The sequence below is a fragment of the Amyelois transitella genome, chromosome 18 (genome assembly GCF_032362555.1).
Source record: "Amyelois transitella isolate CPQ chromosome 18, ilAmyTran1.1, whole genome shotgun sequence".
NCBI lineage: Eukaryota > Metazoa > Arthropoda > Insecta > Lepidoptera > Pyralidae > Amyelois > Amyelois transitella.
Window position 1 is genome coordinate 2943789 of NC_083521.1, and position 21361 is coordinate 2965149.

General features: G+C 35.7%; 3 protein-coding genes across 4 annotated transcripts; 2 read left to right on the forward strand and 1 right to left on the reverse strand.

Moving 5' to 3' along the window:
• Positions 1-595: 595 nt before the first annotated feature.
• LOC106136233 (calcineurin B homologous protein 1) lies at positions 596-5865 on the forward strand. The gene is made up of 4 exons (XM_013336718.2): positions 596-992; positions 1351-1614; positions 1835-1928; positions 2995-5865. Exons 1-4 carry the CDS (start codon positions 926-928, stop codon positions 3137-3139), a joined length of 570 nt encoding a protein of 189 aa, XP_013192172.1. The 5' UTR covers positions 596-925; the 3' UTR covers positions 3140-5865.
• LOC106136231 (protein transport protein Sec23A) lies at positions 4178-21003 on the reverse strand. 2 transcript variants are annotated; one of them, XM_013336714.2, is made up of 14 exons: positions 20851-21003; positions 20487-20774; positions 19761-20016; positions 18947-19517; positions 18509-18651; positions 18288-18427; positions 15596-15711; positions 14831-14984; positions 14266-14417; positions 13624-13798; positions 12896-13051; positions 7628-7693; positions 7095-7115; positions 4178-5983 (listed from the first exon to the last, which is right to left on the reverse strand). In XM_013336714.2, exons 2-14 carry the CDS (start codon positions 20763-20765, stop codon positions 5894-5896), a joined length of 2319 nt encoding a protein of 772 aa, XP_013192168.1. In that variant the 5' UTR covers positions 20766-20774; positions 20851-21003; the 3' UTR covers positions 4178-5893. The 2 variants fall into 2 exon arrangements, with proteins under 2 accessions (XP_013192168.1, XP_013192170.1); XM_013336716.2 differs by lacking the exon at positions 7095-7115.
• Positions 7395-11508, forward strand: LOC106136232 (uncharacterized). The gene is made up of 4 exons (XM_060949356.1): positions 7395-8997; positions 9077-9171; positions 9260-10333; positions 10444-11508. Exons 1-4 carry the CDS (start codon positions 8933-8935, stop codon positions 11466-11468), a joined length of 2259 nt encoding a protein of 752 aa, XP_060805339.1. The 5' UTR covers positions 7395-8932; the 3' UTR covers positions 11469-11508.
• Positions 21004-21361: the final 358 nt, after the last annotated feature.

Genomic DNA, 21361 nt, shown 5'->3' on the forward strand with positions numbered 1-21361 from the left:
TTAAAACAAAAAATATATAAATAAATTTATCACAGGTTTAAGTATTTATTTACTTTCTTATTTTTTCAATGTTATTTAAAACTTATATATCGTACACACATACAAGATTACATCATGTATTAATACCTATTCTCAATTTTTGATAGCTGGCTCTACTGATTTTTTGTATCAAGAAGCTATTAGCAACATGTTTGAATGAGAGTATCCTTATTTTTGAAATCATTACACTTGACAATCTTTTTATATAATATGTTATACGAAAGACTTTCACCCCCATTTTAGTATATTAGGGGTCATCCCCTATCCCCATCCCAAAAAACAAAATAGTAGACAATAGCACAAAAACTATTAATTGAAGTATGCAGGGATCAAATGGAAAGATGGAAGTGTCTGCCTACCCCTCACGACGATAACGCTTTAATTTTTATTTTCTTATTAATGGAAAACCGCAATCCAGCTCCTCTCCGGAAAGGTTAGGATGTAACCGGGTAAAAAAATGAACGCAATTTAAAACCCCGTTAAGTAGGTACGTGGAACGAAACGTAACGTTCAGCTGCTTATTGGCATATTTCACTGTCATTGTCAGTTATTAATCGGCAAATACGTCAAGTGCTAAGATAGAGCTTATTTCATTTGGTATACCTATTACTACGTAAGGAAAAGTGTAATTACTTATCAAAGGTCAATAAAATATTGAATTCCTTATAAACTAAATAGTTTGAATGAAACATAACTTTGTAAACCGTTGAGTGCAGTATCCACAAATTTCGACTACTGCGTAATTCAACCTAAAGGGGAGATAATTGCGGCGATAAAAACGTGGATAATCAATTACTGTTAAATGCTAGTGCAGAAACTGCATGTAATCTTATAGTGGAAGGTCGTGCAGCTGCCTAACAAGGTCAAAATAAAGTGCTAACACAAAATGGGTAACAAATCTTCGTTACTGTTGCGAGAAGAAGAAATTGCACAAATACAAGAAGAAACCGGATGTAAGTTTGTTTACTATTTATATATGACTCATTTTAAATGTTGGGATTAATTTATTGAAGTCTAAAAGTTTGAAAACCTTCATCATATTCAGAGCTATGTCATAACATGAAACAGTGGTTATGCATCTGCCTTATGACTTGTAATACCGTTTACAAGGTTACTAAGCTTAGTTGTTTTAATTTTGATCAGAACTTCAGTTTCAGTTAAAGTTTTAGGCTTCCAAAGGCATTTTAAGCTGTTGTTTTTATCACTATTTACTTTAATGATTTAAATTAATTCAAAGGCAGTTCAGATTACAAATTCTTATTGGACCAAGATGTGCAGTATAATTAATAAAAATACCTATATATTTTTCAGTCACACCAAACCAAATTGAGCGTCTTTACTCGCGATTCACATCGCTAGACAAGAATGACTGCGGAACTCTCTCACGCGATGACTTCCTACGCATCCCCGAGCTCGCCATCAATCCGCTCAGTGAACGAATTGTCCATTCCTTCTTCGCTGAGAGCCACGATGATAGAGTCAACTTCCTGCAGTTCATGAGGGTGCTGTCACATTTCCGGCCCATAAGGAAGAATAGGGAAAACAAATTAAATAGCCGTGAAGAGAAACTACGATGTGAGTTGACTTTAACTTACCTCTATAAACCTAACTTCACAGAGATTCTGTAGAAAATAAAAAATTAACTTCTTATAACAAGTAGAAAAAAAATACACTTTACTGTGTTAAAAGGCCTTCATTTAGCTTATTCATTAATCCAGCAAAAATCTTTTATAAAAATAATGATACCCTTTTTCTTATTATTGCCTAGTGTTTAAAACTGAATACATTTTTTCAGTTGCATTCTCAATGTATGATTTGGACAATGATGGCAAAATATCCCGGGACGAGCTTCTGGCAATTCTACATATGATGGTTGGAGCTAATATAAGGTTAGTTATTTTATTTTATATCTTTCTGTGTTGAATTTTTTCTTATTTTTATTCTGCAATCTTTCATTGAAGTCTTGGCTCCATTATTTTAAGGTTTAGTATTTCATTTTTCATTACAAATGAGATTTTAGACAGGCGTGGTATATCATATCAATCATAATAAAAGTATGTTCTTGCTCAGGGTCAACAATCTCTGTACCAAATTTCGTAAACATCAGTTCAGTGGTTTAGGCGTGAAAGTGTAAGGGATAGACAGAGTTTCATTCACATGTATAGGGTTACATACACATATAAGGGATAAGTATTTGTATTCTATATCATTAGAGATATTTGTTGTTTATACATAGCAGTCCATATCTTGTAGTTAATCCTTAAGATAAGATTATATGCTGGTATTAAATAATGATAAAACATATACCACACAAGACTTTGCTCTTATAATCACCAATTTATCTTAATCCCTTTAAACCAATTAATGTAATAGGTTCACAACAAAAATAGCAAACTTTAGAAACTTCACTAACCACTACTTTTCAGCAAAAGGAGGGGTTTGAAAAAAAATTTACCAGAAATGTTATTTTATTACAAAGCTGGCCACTTTCCGTGACCTAGCTGACACCCACTTATAATTACATAACAAGTTAATTACATACATAATACATTTCCACAAAAAATAAAGCTTTTCTTTTCCTGATTTGGACTTTTTGTTGTGCCAAATATCATTAAAAATAGGTGGCAGTGATGTAGAACGCCTGTGGTCGAATCAGTAGAGTACCATATAATGGTGCGTAAGGCACCAATGACTGTTTTCGAAGTTATGTATGTAAGTTTGAATACTAACTAATGTTCTTATGGTGAGGGAAAATTGTTAGAAATCCTGCCCATTCAGGCGAATGGATGTGTAACCATGATAGATCCAATATTAAGGTTAGGTTCCCCTGCTAAGGCTGTGGAGGTCAAACATGTGAGTTTTTTTTGTTACTAAAACAACTTTATAATAGGATAGGTAACATAACCAGTATAGTAATACATACACAGTATCTTATATACATTCAAACTATTGCAGTGAAGAACAACTATCCAGCATAGCAGAACGGACGATTCTGGAAGCTGACACCAACAATGACCAGATGATCTCCTTTGAAGAGTTCTGCCGTGCCCTGGAGAGGACAGATGTGGAGCAGAAGATGTCCATCCGGTTCCTCAATTGACCTCCAAACTCCTGAACCAGATACATCAAGTATATTCTGACCATCATACTTGGGCTCCTAATCTATGGGCTTCTTACTAAAAAATGAGTTTGGACTTTAATGTGCTATAAATTTAATTTACGTCGGCAAATTAGAAGACACAGTCAACTCTCATGCTGTCTCTGTTTACAAATTTAAGAATAACAAAGCAAAGCAGAGACATCTTAATTTTTAATTAAAAAAATAGTTTGTCTTTAGTCAGATAAGTGTATAAAAAAAATATTTTCTATATTATTTTCTCAGTCTTAGATCAGTAAACATTGTGGACTAATTTGAAATTATACCAAATTATGTTAAACATCTTTTTGTAAAAAAGAATATTACATTTTGTCAATTTCTTGCTTCAATTTTTGATAGCATGAGGGTTGAAAATATTTTCTCTTTATTTATGTCTCTTATAATATTCTGTTTTGACATTGATGTTGTTTAGTTGGTACATGGTAGAATAGAGCCGTTACTGGTCTGGTAGGTAGGTATATGATATTAATATAATAAGAATAAAATCTATGTCACGCTAAACATTATTATAATAATTGTTTTGACGCAAAAATTGGAATATCCAATTGCTTTGTTTGTAAATTAACTTTTCAACGTGTGTGACACGTGTATTTATTGGTGCGTTACTAAAATATATATGTATATACAATATTTTTAGTTTTTTACATAATTTGCCATATGATATATATTTAATACTAGAGGCCGCCCGCGACTTCGTCCGCATGGAAACCCTATCAATCCCGCGGGAACTCTGGGATAAAAAGTAGCCTATGTGTTATTCTGGGTCTTCAGCTACCTACATACCAAATTTCATGGTAATCGGTTCAGTAGTTTTTGCGTGAAAGAGTAACAAACATCCATACATCCATACAAACTTTCGCCTTTATAATAGTAGTAGGATTCGTAAACAGGTCCGAATTTCGTCAGCATTTACGGATAGATACAGTTTTACGGTAGCATGCTTATTATCGCAAGAAATTAATGTTTGCATTTAGGTAATGCTATAGGTGGTAGTAATTCTAGAAATATACAGATACAAGGCACAAGGATATTGTGGCATTATGATCCAACTGGTTTCGTCAATCGTTCAATAAATCCGTTCCGTTTAGTTACTTCTTCAAAAGTTGACTGTTGGTGTGTCAGTAACTATCATTGTGTTTGTTAGTGGTATTGTTTGTGTGACTTAAATGTACTGAAAATAGATAAATTGTATTAATGTACTGGAGGTATGGTAATGGTGATAAATTATATAGTACATGTGTTATAAACGGTTTACGCATTCGAATACATTCAAGTGGAAATATAATATGGTCATATTGGTCATCCATTAATTTTCGAGGAGGCATACCCATTTTCGAATTTCTACAATGTCACCAGACTCTTTCGTAAGCGTTGTAGACCTGTCTTGCCCCAGGGACGACGCAACCAGCGGAGTTATACACGAACGTTGATATAATAAGTGCTGAACGTGGCCTATCAGTCTTTTTGGGACTGTTGGCTCTGTCTACCCCGCAAGGGATATAGACGTGACTATATATATGTATGTATGTTGTATAATGTCAAAATTTTCCCTCTACATTTTCGGTAAACCCCATTTTAAGAAATAAAGAAGTAAAGATATATGGCGATGATAAATTAAACCACACCATCCGATAAAATTGAGAATGAACGAATCGATTAATCATTTGCAATAAGTCAGGAAAGTGTAATTGAAATAAGCCTTACTACTGAAAGGTCATATGGGCAACAAAGGTCATTTACCTCGTATAGGCACATCGCGTATGGTCTGCGTATACCGCAACACACATATGACATAATAAAGTTCGTGAGGAACCCCGCAACACATACACCAAGAGGATGGAAGATCCGTACGAATTAACCTTTCATACATACAGAACTGCTGGGTATTTTTATTTTTTGTATATTTTTTATTAGAAGTAAACAATAAAACCCTAATTTAGCTAGGGTGACAATTTAGGTGTCATATTTGATTATGCGTTTAAGGGTATACAAACAAATGTTACCAATATTTTGCAAATAGTTAAGAGTAACTTAAGTTGTATTTATTTAAGGTAGCGTGTTGTTAATTCCAAATAAAAATATTTTCTTATATATAAATTCAGATTTTTATTTACGATTTACAAAGGAATCAATAAAGTGTGTTCTTATTTAATACCTTTAATTTCAAGAACTGTTACAAGTCTGAAATAATTCCGAACTGTACATAGATTAAAAAGTTGAAAAAGAAAGTAAAATATGCGTTCTTCTTATAAATAAATATTGGATAATTATATAAACATTTCAATATAATTAATTTACAGTGTTATTCCGTAAAAAGTGTTTGTTATCAATCTTTCGTATTTGTCTGCAATTGGTACATCATAATGGTTCCATATTTATAAGTAATTCCATCTAGTTCTAAGGACAGACGTAATCATTAAAACGATGTACCTATAATAATTCTTAATTTAACTGTCCACTCGACTGTCTGTTTTTGTAGACAAACATTGGTTGTCCTAATCTTTATAGATTCTGTCAGCATTTAACGCTTCTATTAAGCTTCTGTGGTTTAGTGGAGCAATTGACACATTTTTTTGCGATTAACGTTCGATAATCTATTTCTAAAGCAGTAATAAATGCCAGGAACTAGTCCATACAGACAGATAACGAAATGTATGATAAAGTGTATTTTGCGTGACGCAAAAATAGGGTATAATGTTAAGCGGTGGACGATACGGCCAGCTTCTTTAGATGTTCCATGAAAACTTGTAGCGAAACGTCGTCTGTCAGCACGGGGGCGCCACCGTCCTGGAAAACCATGAGAAGGAAAGACTTAACAAATGTCGGTTATATGAAATGACATCGCCGAAAAAAGTTTTCGGAGAGATAATTTCAAAAGTCACGTAACTAGTTCGGTTCAGGTTTAATTTGGAAGTCTTAAAACAATAAGGACCCGAGCACACCAAAAGCAGATCAGAAGCGATGTAGTTCAAAAGCGGTGTTGGTGTGTTTGAACCTCAAATATGTTAAACCAAAAATCATACGCAATTTTACACCACCAATTTACACTACATTAATAAATGTAGTTAGGTTACAATATTAAAAAAATAATGTGCTCCAAACATGAAAATTAACAAAGAGTGACTCATTTCTCTCTTTATAGTTACAATGAAATAATCCCTAGAGCAATATTAATTGACAGTTCCCATTATGTATACTACTGCTTAGAATACTACCCTTATCCAAAGCAGAAAACATAGTATTGATAGAATCCCAGTTAGAGCATACACCATCACCAGTTAAGCAGTCAATACCGCCGTCCCACGAATCGACTCAACATACAAAATTCATATCTGATGCTACGCTAGACGTCAAGATGAAAATTTAATTGTTATGTGAAATCCATTCATCGCAAGCATCGTGTTTTCTATTTTCTTAATTCAACTAACTTTGCCAAATCAAATTTAATCCCAAATCAAATTATTTTATCAAATATATACCTATTAACCGAGAACGCATGCTTAAACGATGTCCACCATGATTAAATATATATCTGACTGTACATGGACCAATTATGACCAAATAATAACCACATTATTTCATGTCTTAAAATAAAACTAAACTTGTGGTCAAGAAATAGAAGCTCGTTTTCACTAATCTCAAATAACATTTTTACTTGTCTCTTCCGCTCCAACTCGAAATATAAATCATTCTGCTGTAAAAACGGGTTTTAATTTCTCGACCATTTTCATGCTTGCGCGTTCCCATCAATGTTTAGAAAAAACAAGCACATAAGATCAGCTGTTAATTTTCAAAAAAGCGAAAGCAGTGCTCATACATTACTAGAAAGCAATATAATGGCATTAGAAAAAGCCCTTGGCCCCTTTTTTGGATTATAAAAATAAAAAAAAATGTCTACCGCTGATGGTATCGGCATCGCCTGGTATCGCCGTAACAATGGATGAAACAAAAAGAAAATCCAAATCAAAACCATGCTTAAAACTTGACTAGTTCTTAAAATGTTAAAACCATGCATTTCTTGTTGATTAAAATCTTTAACGAAAGAAACTTCATTCATAAAAATTAGTAATTGAAATTTAAAAAAATACAGGAAATGCAGCTACGTACATTCTTTAGTTTTAATTTTTTTTTTTTTTGTATAAATACAAACTAGTTGATTTAAAAAATTCATTGATAAACCTCGGTTACATTGATTCTTGTTCAATTAATAAAATGTTTAATTTGTTATTTTAACAACTATCACAACAACAAAAGCTTTTTTGGTACAGAATCAACATTTTTTAAAGCTTAAAATTAAAATATTGATGCTAAAAATCAAGTGTTGACGTTAATTTCGACTTTATAAAAGCAGATAAGGTGCTCAAACTAATTTTTTTTTAAAAGTTATTAAATTATTTTGATTGTTTTCAAAAATATGTCACCAAAACTCACCCCTCCATACGCGTACATATTGTTGTGCGTCTGCGATGGATTCACCTTCGAAAGAAGAAAACGAGCCTGAAAAAAAAAACAAATTGATGTAAATAAATAACTGAGCTTGCCCTTGCCCAAAAGATTATCTCCAGTAATGGGTACAGTCAACCGTTTATCAAATTACCCTGCATGCAACTCGCGGTAATATATGCGAATTTGCAGGGATTTTGGTAGATATTCCGTTGAACTAACTCAATTATAATAATTCATCCTCTTGCGAGGCTAGCATGGAACGCGCGACAACGTATTCATCTCGCGATAAACTATCGCTGTTTCGCTTTTATTATGACGTGAAACGGGACAGGGATAGTTTAATGAAAACGTCGGCGCGTATTCGAAACCATATTAAATTCTGTTGCGTGATTTTATAACTACAAATAAACAGACGAACAAAGACGGCTAATTATCTAAAGGATCTCAATTTGATAACGGTGGTATATTTCAAAGTTAAATAATATCTACATACATATATTTATTTAGTGTTTTCCTTGCGGGGTAGACAGAGCCATCGGGTTTGAAAAGACTGATAGGCCATGTTTAGCTGTTTGACTTAATGATCGAATTGAGATTCAAATAGTGACAGGTTGCTAAATCCCGACGAAAGGAGGATGGAGCCAAAAAAAAAAAAGAATACGACTATTCTTATTTTTTGGTGCCGGGAACCAATGGAAAGAAACCATTTTTTAAATAACATAAGTAATACTATTTTATGCAACAAAGTTATTCATAGAAATTTTAACATTCCATATCACATTGTCAATAAATATAACGTTAAATTAAGTCATCCATTTGAAGAACTTAACATTTCCATTTCACGGGTCCGAATCTTAACTATCTCAAAAACCAATCAACCGCTTCACCAAACAATCGACGATAATTAATCGCACATTTCTGTCCGTAAATCACAAAAGGAAACACACAAACGCACGCCGTGATTCGACAAGCTAATAAAACAATAAAATGGTCGGCGTCGGGCCGCGTTCGGCGATAAGCCTCACAGAGTATGAGCGCTATACTGTGCCGCGCTGTGCTGGCAGCCGTCGCCGTCACATGTACGTTCCCACCAATCGCGATCGCAAACACACAAGGCACAGAACCTGTCCAGCTAAAAGGTTCCATATAATATAATATTGCAATTAAAACGGACACGAGAAAGGCTTAACCCGCGTAGGTAATACAACCCTGGGATAACAAACTTATTGCTATCAAAACCTTTCAGATTTGTTATGCGTGCTGTGGTTCAGTGGTCTAAAAAAGGAAGATATGGATGTCGCCTTGTTGAGCAAACTGCGACGGCATAATATCAACATGGGTGATATGAACAACGAGTGAGTATTGTTTCTATGCAATAGGTTTTAATCGAGTCGTTAAATAACCATAACATTGTGCTGATTAAACCGGTTTTAGGACTATGCCCCGAGAGTGTGCAGTGAGTAAACTCGCATTGACCACACAATCTGAAAAGCCTACGGAAGTGACCACTACTTTCTCTACTACTGTTGGTAAGGAACTTTCATAAACTTTAATAATTCTAAAAAAATATAAAGCTGCTGTAATATTTATGTTGAATTCAAGAAAATATTGTTTCAGTATATTTCAATTATACCAACGCAGAAACAAAACATGAATTTAATCCAATACTTAAGTTTATTACTGACTATCACGAAATGGCCAACAGAAAGTTTAAAGAAGAAAATCACATTGAAACCCATAAAATAACAAACGCACAAGATATCGTAACAAATTTTTTTAGCCAGAACATGAACGGCAAGCCCTATACGCCAATTGAAAAATCGTCAACTACAGAAACAACACAAGTAAATGTAGACGCCAAAATTCATGATATTCTTTCTTTTTGGCAAACAATGGCAAGAAAAAACACGTCAAAAAACATCTTAACTGGTGGGCACCAAGAACGTATTGATAAAGAAACGATTTCATTTACAACACCGCTTTATAAGACACAGATAACGCTACTCAACCCTGCAACTACACCACCGGTCAATTCTGGCTCCGCTCCAACCAAGCGAGATATAGATCGATGGATTGCTGAAATTATTCAAGACAACATGAAGCGTTTGTCAACCACAACTACTACCACTACACAAAGAAGTGCTACTAATGACTTAGGGGAACTACTATTGCCTTTTTATAAGGATTTAATCAAATCTTACAACAGCAGACAAAGTATAGAAGATATGGTTAACAGTCAAGTAAAAACAGAAATGATAGATAAGTATACATCAAAAAGTGAAGAATCGCAAGCGTTTGATAGAAATAATGTGCCTTATACTGTGTATAAAAGCATCGATGATATTTTAAAAGCTAACGAGCGACTCTATAATCCTTTCGAACTTAATATATTTCCAAAAATATTAAACACAGAACCGAAAATGGTTAATGTAAGGGAACGAGAAAATAAAATGGACCCTTCTTGCGATAATACTAATAGAAGACGATCAATAAGGAAAAATTTTAATGGCCACCAAAAAATACCGACGAAAACGATCCAAGAAGTGGCTGATACCGTGAAACAAATTGTTCTGAAAGACTTGAGTCATATTATAAATGTAACAACACCTACTTCTACTCAAGTCTCTACAGTTACGCCGACATCATTAACTATACCGACAACCAGAGCAACAACATCACAAATAAAGCTTGGTAATTATTAAATATTTTAAATTGTTTCAGTTTAAAGTTTCAGCAGAAGTACCATTTTGTACAATTTTGACTGAAACTTTGAGTAGTAAAATTTTATAATTTCATTGCAGATACCGTAAAACCTGCAGCCATCAAACCCCAAAATTGGACTGGAAACGTCAATCAGGTCATGGAAAAAATTTTAGATTTATACGAACGAGTCAAAGCAATAAGCGAAAAGGTCGATACGTCAAAAAATGCAATGATAACACGCCCCAACCGAAACCAAGGAAGTAGCGGTACTTTGTTTCCCGTTATACCTACTCAAAGTTTGTCACAAAACACATTGAACACAATGCCGAATATAAAGCAAGTAGTGATGAACCCGTATCGCGACTTGACGCGTCAAGAGATAGAAAATCTGCCCTCAATAATACAAACGAACTCCGGTGAGGTTGCGCCTTTGGTGATACCGATGGCAAGTCCCGTGAAAATAGTAAACCAAATTGTTGTAGTGACCACACAGAAACCAACAGTCAAGAAGGACCATGACAAATCTGATAGCAAATTTAAAACATTCATGGAGAACTTGCACAAAAACCGAGGCCAAGCAAGTTTAGAAAGAAAAATAAGTCAAAAACACAACATTCCCAACCTGTCTGAACTAGAGAAGTATTACCAATTGGCACATTACGATATAAATCCCTCTCATAAAGAAGTTACAAAGAATCACGACATTGCCGATAATAATGACGACCAAACACAAAATTTCAAATCACGGCATAATCAACACACAAAGGAACATTTGGGATTTTACCACAACGTGAAGAATAGACAGCATATAAATTATTTTGATTTCATTAGCAACAGCAATTTGAAAAAATTGCCTGCTTACCGCCATAGTGAAAAATTTCATGAGAAACTTGAAAGGGAAAACGGGAGGTGGAGGGTTAACAAAGATGGTTTTTCGAGTGGAAGAGAGGGGGAAAGTCATAGAAATGTCGCGCCGCGGCATCAACAGCCGTTGAATTCTAGGCATAATGAATATGACGATATTCATTTCAGGAACTTTTTGAAAACTCAACAGAAAGTAAATGACATGCTGGAAAGGATTTTGGGCACGAAGAATTCACCCCCCAGTATCGAGACAGCGTAATCGGTTTATTTAAAATAAGTAAAATAATTGCTTCAAAAATAAAGACTTTATTAAAGTCGATCTAATTTAACAGTTTATATTTATTAATTATTTTAATAAAATAGAATACTATACAAACATTGACCTATTGCATAGGATCTACCAATGGCAAATAGATGGGATATAACAACAAAATAAGAGTTTAAATGATCTAAATTTATACATTCGCCGTGTTCAGCAGCCATAATGTGTGCCAAAATATAAAATGGCGGCATGTTGTGGCAATATGGTATCTAATCGCCCCTTAGTCGAATTCTTCATAGGAATAGTTACCAAAAGTGTAAAATTAATACATACATACATATAATAAGACTGATCGGCCACGTTCAGCTATTCGGCTTAATAATAGAATTGAAATTCAAATAGTGACAGGTTACTATCACCTAAAAAAAGAATCCCAAGTTTATAAGCCTATCCCTTAGTCGCCTTTTACTACATCCATGGTAAAGAGATGAAGTGGTCCTATTCTTTATTGTATTGATGCTGGGAACCATATAACTACATACATATAATCACGTCTTTATCCCTTACGAGGTAGACAAAGCTAACAATCTCGCAAAGACTGAAAGGCCACGTTCAGAGGTATAGCTTAAATGGAATTAAGATTCAAGTAGTGATATTGACTAATAGGCTATTTTACACCATGTAAAAAAAAAATATAAAAATGCACGTATCTTATAGATTTTGTAAAAAATAAAAGAAAAACATCGATCATTATTCATAAAAGTGCAATATGGATTTTATAATTCAATTTAAAAAATCCTCTTTTTTAATCTGTTCTTCAAAAGTCGAAAACGCTATCCGCCATGTTGGGTACTGACGTGACGTCATACTTTTAGTAAACAAATATCGAATCGAAAACATATTGATGATGTCAGGCTCTGTTTACTTTGAAATTTTAAAATTTCTATCACGTTTTTGGGTTTTTACTCTTTAATAATTTAATAGAATCATGGAAGACGGTTTTGTGAAAGCAGACAATATAAATCTACCGAGGATTAATACGTTGATGGTGGCGAAATTTTTTGCGTCCAATCCCGATTTCTGTTCTGCTGAGTTAAGAAATGTTAAAACAGCGATGTAAGTATTTATTGTATTAAACATTCTCTTACAATACACAATTATAATAGGTAAATTATTACACAACCAATCCAACATAACCTATTTTTTGTATTGTTTACTAAAAGTATGACGTCACGAGTCAAAACAGCATGGCGGATGGCGTTTTCGCGCGAAAATACAAAATCATAAATAATAAATCGTTTTTAGAGCACTTTTCGGCTTCAAAAAATTTTAATAAAAATTCTATAGGTATAACACAGTCTCAGGATTGATTTAAAACAGTTTTCAAAAAAGAGTGTAATAGCCTATTCCTCAAAGATTGGTACCTGCGAGCCTCCATGCTCGGTGTCGATGTAGCGAGGCACCGGGAACCTGGTCTGCAGGATCTCCTGCGCGTCGTCCACGGGAGCCCTGAGCAGCTGCGCGAAGCTCTCGTACTCGGGCATGTCTTGGTAGCGGAGGGCGCGCCATTGGGCTATCGTCTGTTGGATAATTAAGCTGGCAATCAATGTGCGAAAAGTAAAAGTTATAGTTTCTAAATCTAATTTAATAAATATATTTCACAAGTCTTTTTCGCACTAATGTCATGGAATTTACAAAACAACCATACATACACAGATAGTCTTCGTCTACATCCCTTGCGCGGTAGACAGAGCCACGGTAGCAAAAGCCTTGAAAAGACTGAAAGGCCATGTTCAGCTGTTTGGCTTTATGATGGAATAGAGATGAATGAAAACAAAATGTTGTCCTGTGGCTTCCTGAAGCTAAGAAGAGGAGCTCGCCATCTCATTCTGTATATGTCTTAGGAGACCAAATTCATTAGATTCATGATCATCATTCTAGCACTATTCTCAGTTGTGTCCTACCAAAGTAGTAACCGGGGATCATTTTTATCCACAATTCAGAAGCAAAATCAGGAAATAAGCAATCGGAGTATGGCCTTTGTGACGCTGTTAACAAGATTACATTAAAAAAACCTAGGTACTTAGAATGTTCCTATTATCTTTTCGTTTCACGATTTAACTTATATTCATGTACTGTAATTTAAACTGACCTCGCCGTGGTATATCAGTATCTGGAAGAATGTGTCCATAAGCAGTATTCTATCCGGCTGTATTGACGATGTGTCCAGCAAGACAGGCTCTGGTGGACCTTCGAAGGAGTAAGAGTATAGGATCGGCTGGATCATGATCAGGGATTGTGTTAGGTCTTCGCGCATCAGCATGTGTCTGTGGAAAGAAAAAAGATGGCTTAAAAAAATTCCTCTTGGCTTAGGTCCCGCTTTCATCCTCACCTCTCTGGAGGAGAATCTAAGAAGCGTCTTTCAATCATGAACCCGGATTGGGTAAGAGGTTTTTATCCGAAGCGACTTCCGTCTGATATTTGTAGCCTTTGCAAGGGAACCTATACCTAACCCGTATTCTACCAAGATCCTCACTAGATTCAAAGATATCATGTTGCATGTCAATATGTCATGTTTTAGGTGATAGGCTAGTCCACCTCCTAAAACATGACATATTGATAGGTCTTCTACATATATGTTAGTTATAGTTATGTTGCCCCTATCCCCTAATCTTGTGACAAGGCTTATTATACACTAGTTTTTGATCGAAGTTATACTTTAGTGAATTTTTCAAAAAAATTCACTAACGAATAAGACCTAGGCCCAAGACAAGAGAGCTATGAATATATTTACCTGTAGAAAGTGGTCTCGTCGGGGGAGTTGTTAAAAACTTGAAGGAACTGAGAGCGACGGAGATGGTACATGAACTGCGGGTACAGGCTGAAGTTCTCAGCCAGGCGGAAGCTGTTGGGGTCGTCCTTGCCGTATTCGCCGAATTTCTGGCACTGTGATAAGAAAAATTCATAATTTGATCTATCTAAAAAGTAAAAAAAAAGGACAATAACTGACTGACATACAAAGACTAAAGTCTAAACCGCCAGTTATAGATTTGACATTTGACATGTATGCTCCTAATGTGGTCTATGGGTGCACTTGTTATCAGCAGCAGAGGTAAGACGATATTCCCTCTCATCCAGGTCTCTAGGCACACCTTCATCCATTATGCTCAGGGCCTGATGTCTGCTTTTCGACAATTCATCTCCTGCTCGTAATATTAAGTTTTAAGACGGCAATCGTTTTTTGTAAAAACCAGTCAAGGAAGAGCCATTGCCCCAAAGGTTTCCAAAGTTACAATAATAGCTACAGTCTTGAAGCCTGTCTGCTGGTCTGGCGACACTAATGGAAGCTGTGAGCTCACCAGTCTGATGAGCATGCGGTCCAGCCAGCGCAGCACGTCGGGCCCGTCCTCCAGCTCGGCGCGGTACACCACCAGCCGAGCCATCACTACTGCTGAGGCTTCCTGGTCGAAGCCCGCCGCTATGTGGTGGAGATTCACTGCGGCGTCGCCCCAACTATGAGAAATTGTCTCGGTTGAAAAATGAACTGTGATTTAAGACTAGCGGCCCGCCCCGGCTTCGCACGGGTGGACATATTTTTGTGTTTTATATTTTGAAATAAATTTATTTCAAAACAAATTTATGCCTATGTCACTTTTGAAGGTCTATTCTATATCTGTGCCAAATTTTATCAAAATCGGACCAGTAGTTTTTGAGTTTATTCCACACAAACATACAAAAATACAAATCTTTCCTCTTTATTATTAGTGTGGATGAATATTTACTACACATTTTTTTTTTATTTCAGCCTTCTTTTATTAGAAGCATTTCCCTGTTTTCACTAGAGATGTGCTAGGATGCATAGAGAAGTTTAAACGAAGCAATAATTTGGGCTCAACTGCAACCAAAGGGAAAATCTGCTGCAAAGCTAGGTGTTGTTGGAAGTTGTTTATGCTCTAATCCATGAAATCTTTGCTTGCGCGATTTAGACTCTTCGCTACTATTGGCTGAGCGCGTCATATTCTTGACTGTGACTGACAGAGGTTTCTTAGTATACACTTTTTATTTGCTGTCGATCTTCACCCGTTCCGCTAAACTAAAGAAGAAAAATAACTGTTAACTATTACTTGCGAGCGACAGTGGTGACTCTGACACGGCGCTGGCCACTGGAGTGCTGGTACTGTGTAATGAGCTGCACACAGCCGCGACCGCCTTGTGGCACTGCGGCATGCTGGTTCACCACCTGGTGGAAGTAAACTTTGTTAAGATTTGAATGTAACATATGTATGGTAACTATCATATCTAACAACACACCACTAGATAAATTTAACTAAAATTTGGTAAGATATTGATGCCTAAAGTATATTTAAAACCCGCGTAAAACGAAATAACCCGCTATTTCTGTTCTCCCGAAAAATCGTCTCTTGGTGCATGTCTAAGACCACACAAAGAACCTACACGCCAAATTTTAATTTTTAGACCCTGTTATAAAGTGTATAAGATTAGAAGATTCAATAAAAAGGTTACCTACACCGGCTTTCAGTATTTTTTTTTAAATTTTCGTCCATCCAAATTTAATGTAGCTGTTGGGGATGACCAAGGAGGTTGTTTCGAAATATTTCTTTATTTTTTATGTCATTTTTTGAATAGTGTTTTTTAGTGTGTTCTTGTTTGTCAGTGGAAGTAAAGACCGTATTTTGCAATCTTCTATATTTTATTTATTCCTGCCGCTAATTAGGGGCATTTTTGGGAACAGGGAGAGCTGCAGGGTCTACCGGGCAAACGATTCCGTAACATAAGTGGCGACCGTGACTTATAAAAAAAATGGATCGCCTTCTTGCGAACAGAAAAATAACAAGGAGGAGGTTCACATTGGTAAAAAACAAAATTCTAAATTTTTTGCAATCTGATGATTCTGATAGAGCAATTCCGGAGTTTAATAAATTAAAAGAATTATTCGCTGAGTTGTCTGAGTTACAGAATAAAATTATGTCCGTCTGGCTTGACGAGCCAGAGCGCGATGAAAATTTTTTCGAATACGACATGGAGTCGGACGACGCGTACTCAAGTGAGTTCCATCAGATCAAATATAAAATTGAACAATTATGGAAAAAAAATGAGTGTGAGCATCAATCCGTAATTGGATCAACATCTAGCTCTAAAAAAGGACATAGACTTAAGCTTCCAAAATTAGAGTTACCAAAGTTTGATGGAACTGTAAAGAAATGGTTGCAATTTTGGACGCAATTTCAAAAAATTCATTTGGATGAAGAGTTGGATGACAGCGATAAATTCCAATATTTGATACAAAGTATCGAAAAAGGATGCAGTGCTAGAGATTTGGTAGAGAGTTTCCCTCCATCGGCTCCGAATTACCCGAAAGCTATTCAGCAACTGAAAGAGAGATTTGGAAAAGATGATATTATCATTCAATACTATGTGAGAGAGCTTTTAAAATTAGTGTCGTCCAAAGGAAAGGGAATATCATTGCGATCATTATATGACCAACTAATGACCCAAATTTTATCTTTAGAAACATTGGGCGTGACTCAAGATAAGTACGCAGCATTTCTTTACCCTATGGTAGAATCAACACTACCTGATGACATCATCAGAGCTTGGAATCGATCTCTTTTGAATGCTTTAGGTGACAATGAATTGACCAAAATTTTAGATTTTTTGAAAAAGGAAGTTGAATCAGAAGAACGAATATACATGGCAAAAGGTAATTTAAATAATCCTGATACCGTGCCATCAGCCTCTTTCCTCACTGTTGCTAGTGAAGCCGAAAAGTTTAAATCACGTTTTCAGAGAGAGAAAGATAATGTAGAGTGTGTTTGGTGTGGAAAAACTACACACAGTAGCTCTGAATGCAGAATACCTATAAAGATGAATATAGAGAATAAGAAAGAATACCTAAACAAAAAGAAGGCATGTCATATTTGTCTCAAAATTGGTCACTTCGCAAGAAGATGCAGGAAGTTTCCGAAATGTGTGGTGTGCGAAAAACGGCACTATCCCATAATGTGCACATCGATAAATAAAGAAAACACCAAAGCCCAAGACCAAAGCACTCTACTGAATACGGCGTCAAATACAACAGTCTTGCTTCAGACGAGTAAGTTTGACATCTGCAATGATAACATGGTAATAAGAGAACTATTGGATTCAGGAGCTCAGCTATCGTTAATAACAACAGATGCAGTGAAACTGATTGGCGCAAAACCAGTACTTAAGATAATACCGGGTTCTGACAATGAGGGTAGAGTAGCGTCTCGAAGAGTTAGATTAAGGCCGTTACAACGTCTGTATCCTCCGGAGGTTTCACAAGCCCAGAACTTTATGTCACCAACAAAGAATGACAAAGAGTTAAAGAAAAAGTTCGAGCCTTGCCCTTATAAACAACAAACCACACGCTCAGGCCGTCTAGTGAGGGTACCATCTAGATTTATTGTTTAAATCATAATTGTTGATGACCATCAAGGCGCGGGGAGTATGTATGTTGTTTAAGTCATAATTTTTGATGCTCTTTCGACCATCAAGGCGGGGAGTATGTTGGGGATGACCAAGGAGGTTGTTTCGAAATATTTCTTTATTTTTTATGTCATTTTTTGAATAGTGTTTTTTAGTGTGTTCTTGTTTGTCAGTGGAAGTAAAGACCGTATTTTGCAATCTTCTATATTTTATTTATTCCTGCCGCTAATTAGGGGCATTTTTGGGAACAGGGAGAGCTGCAGGGTCTACCGGGCAAACGATTCCGTAACAGTAGCCACTAACTACACTTCACATTCAGAGACGATCAGTGACCCTGATACTCACCTCGAAGAATATTGCCATAGTAGTGCTCGGTGTGAAGGTGCACATCTTCCACTCGCTAGTGTTGCCCATGCCTACTTCCTGGTCCGACACACAGGGACCCTTCACGTTCAGGGACACGCAGGAACCTATTGCACCGGTTACTGAAACAAAGATAGATGGCCATTTGAGCACCATAGCAGCAAAGTGACCACTCAAGCAAAATCCAATAATAATTTTCTCACTCTTTAATTCACGGCTACACTTGACTTCAAGGGTTCCATTGAATGCCATCTTGTAGTCTCCCTTCTGGTCCTTGGCGAAAACCCTTTGGAATGTCTGTTTGAAAAGGGATGAATTGAAAGAATCTCCCATCACCATGTGACCTCTGTAACAGATAAAAAATATTAAATTTAAAAATGCATGGAATCAAAGCATTTACATGATTGAAAATAATCACTGTCACCAGACCAAGCGTTCGTAAATATTTACATTTTAGTACATAACATTTTAATGCCTAAAATAATGGACACTCTTGGTTTAAAGAAAATACTTAAAAATTAGCCTACTTGAAAATATAACTTTGTAATTATACTGCAGCTATAATAAAAATTAAACTTACCAAGATCGATATTTATTTTTCAAAAGAAATTTTAAGAAAAAAGTTAAAAATATTCACATACCCTGTAGAATTACAACACTGTTTCATCTCCATTAAACCAGTTTGATCCAAAGCACAGGAGTAAATATCTATTGAGTGTCCATTTGTCGCCGCCCTCAGTGATAAAGCCTCATAATGCTTGATAGCTTTCTTCATGTATTTAGCATTATCTTTGTGAATATCATGGTGAGAACGAATTGGCTGCTTCAGCTCATCATTAACTACTTGGCCTGGACCTTGAGAGCAAGGGCCTCCGAGGAACATCATAATTCTAGCGCCAGTGTTAGGGTATGTAACCTCTAACAGACCAACAGCTAAAGACAACGCCACCCCGCTGCTTCTCAAAGGGCGTTTGCCTACACCCAGTGGCCAAGGGTCTCTTCCGAGCTCTCCGAGTAAATCCGTGAGTGCCATGTCACATTGCTTGACTGGTTGTAGGAAACGGTGGACAGGAGGTTGGGGCACAGGGGCCCCAGGCCTCTGCTGTGGGTTTGGCATGTTGACCCGCCCAATACCAAGTTGCTCCTGAATCTGCTTGCCTGGCAAATCTTTGGTGCCTTTGAAGACATAGCATTTTGATATACCTTCAGTACCTGTAATGTAATTGTTACATGTTTTGAAATAAAGTTTACTGTGTTCTTTATAAATTAGTGATTATCATTTCAACTTGACTTCAGTAACTGCAGTCGGAGTCTGAAATTTTTGTAAGTAATGAGTTTAAAGTATTTCCCAAGCTATGAGAAAGATGTACATAAAGTTTTTTGATAACACTGGCTAACAATATTGTGAAAACAATGACAAAATGTATAACAAATAATTGCACATTTTTCACTTACCTAACTCATGAATTTGTACCATACGACCAAAAGTAATAAGCCCTACTAGGGCATTTTGAGGCATTAAACTGAGAGATGTCTGCAAAGAGTCCTTCAAAGCACTGAGTTCCTCTTCATCAAGGCATGTGTCTACGACCAGTAAGAAAATAGGAGGCATTGTCTGTGCCCGAGCTATTGTATACTCTATGGTGGAGAAGTTGGGAATGAGTTCTGCAGGTTGATGTTGCTCAGATATAGCAGCATATTGTGGAGGAAACTGGAATGTTATATAATTTGATTACAAACCAAATGACATTTTACACGTTGAATTGTTAAAATTACCGAAATGAAGATATCTACATAACATCAGGTTTATAATATGATAGAATCTTAAAAAACAAATACATTGTTTAAATTATTGTAATATTTTAGGTAACATTATAACTTGTGCAAATAAGTATTAAGCTTCTTGTAATACTACTCTCTCTCTCTCTCTTTCACAGGTCCAATATTACTTGATTTGATTTCATCACATCATTTTGTTGAAAATTAAAGATATTTTTTTCAAAATAAGGAACTATTAAGTGCTAGTTTTGTTGCCACTTGGTAGTCTATTACAGTTAGTATATATCACAAACATTGTGAAAGTCTGTAAGTCCACCACCAAGTTCCAGAAGCACTAAATATGAGGAAAGATACATCATCCCTTGCAAATTCAAAAACATTTATGCAATACTGGATACTTACAGGATTTCTTTGGAAGCAGAAGTTGCAGACCCATAATTTAGCACGGTAATCAACTTGACACATGGGATTTAGTATGGCCCTACATGTATTACGTGTACAAAATACTGGCTCATATTGTATAGGTGGTAAGTCTGGCCGCTCTTTCAGAGGCTGATACAAACATGCCAGCGGCACTACAAGCCGCGTAGCTTCAATCCTGCTGGACGGCCAAACGTTCCAGGTAAAGCGTATACCATCTCTGTCTTCATTATTCTGAATAAACTCCTCGTACGTCGACATATCGCCGATCTACAAGAAAATCATTCGTGAAAACATAGCTCCAATTGGAAACAGAATGTATTATGATATTCAATGTGCAACTTACTAGGTACGCATGCGGTGACTTTGTACTAACTAATTAAAAGAAATAACACTGCCCCACTTATTATTCATTCAGAAAATTTAATTACTATTGAGAAAGAAATCCAACTAGCAGACTACCTGCCTGGCTGATTTGGCAATTGTCAAATTTCATAGACAAAACAGCTGTCACATTCGCCACGTCATTTATGGAAACATTACATTTCTCTATGGTTTCGATGAATATTTTATTTTATAAAATTAAAAACCAAATAAGCAATTAAACTTGAGTTAAAAAACAAAACCACTCAAGGACATTTTTAGAAATTTGTTACAATTTTTTCAATTTTTATTTTTATTTAAAAAAAATTCGTTCTTTGTCTATGAATGTACTATAAACTACAAACGATGTAGCATAGACAACCTCAGCGTCGTTGTCTATAGGTCACATAAATACGTTCCTTTCTACATTATACAAGAAAAGTGCATTTCTTTTTTTATTTATTTTGTTTTTTATTTTAAGTTCGGAATCATTA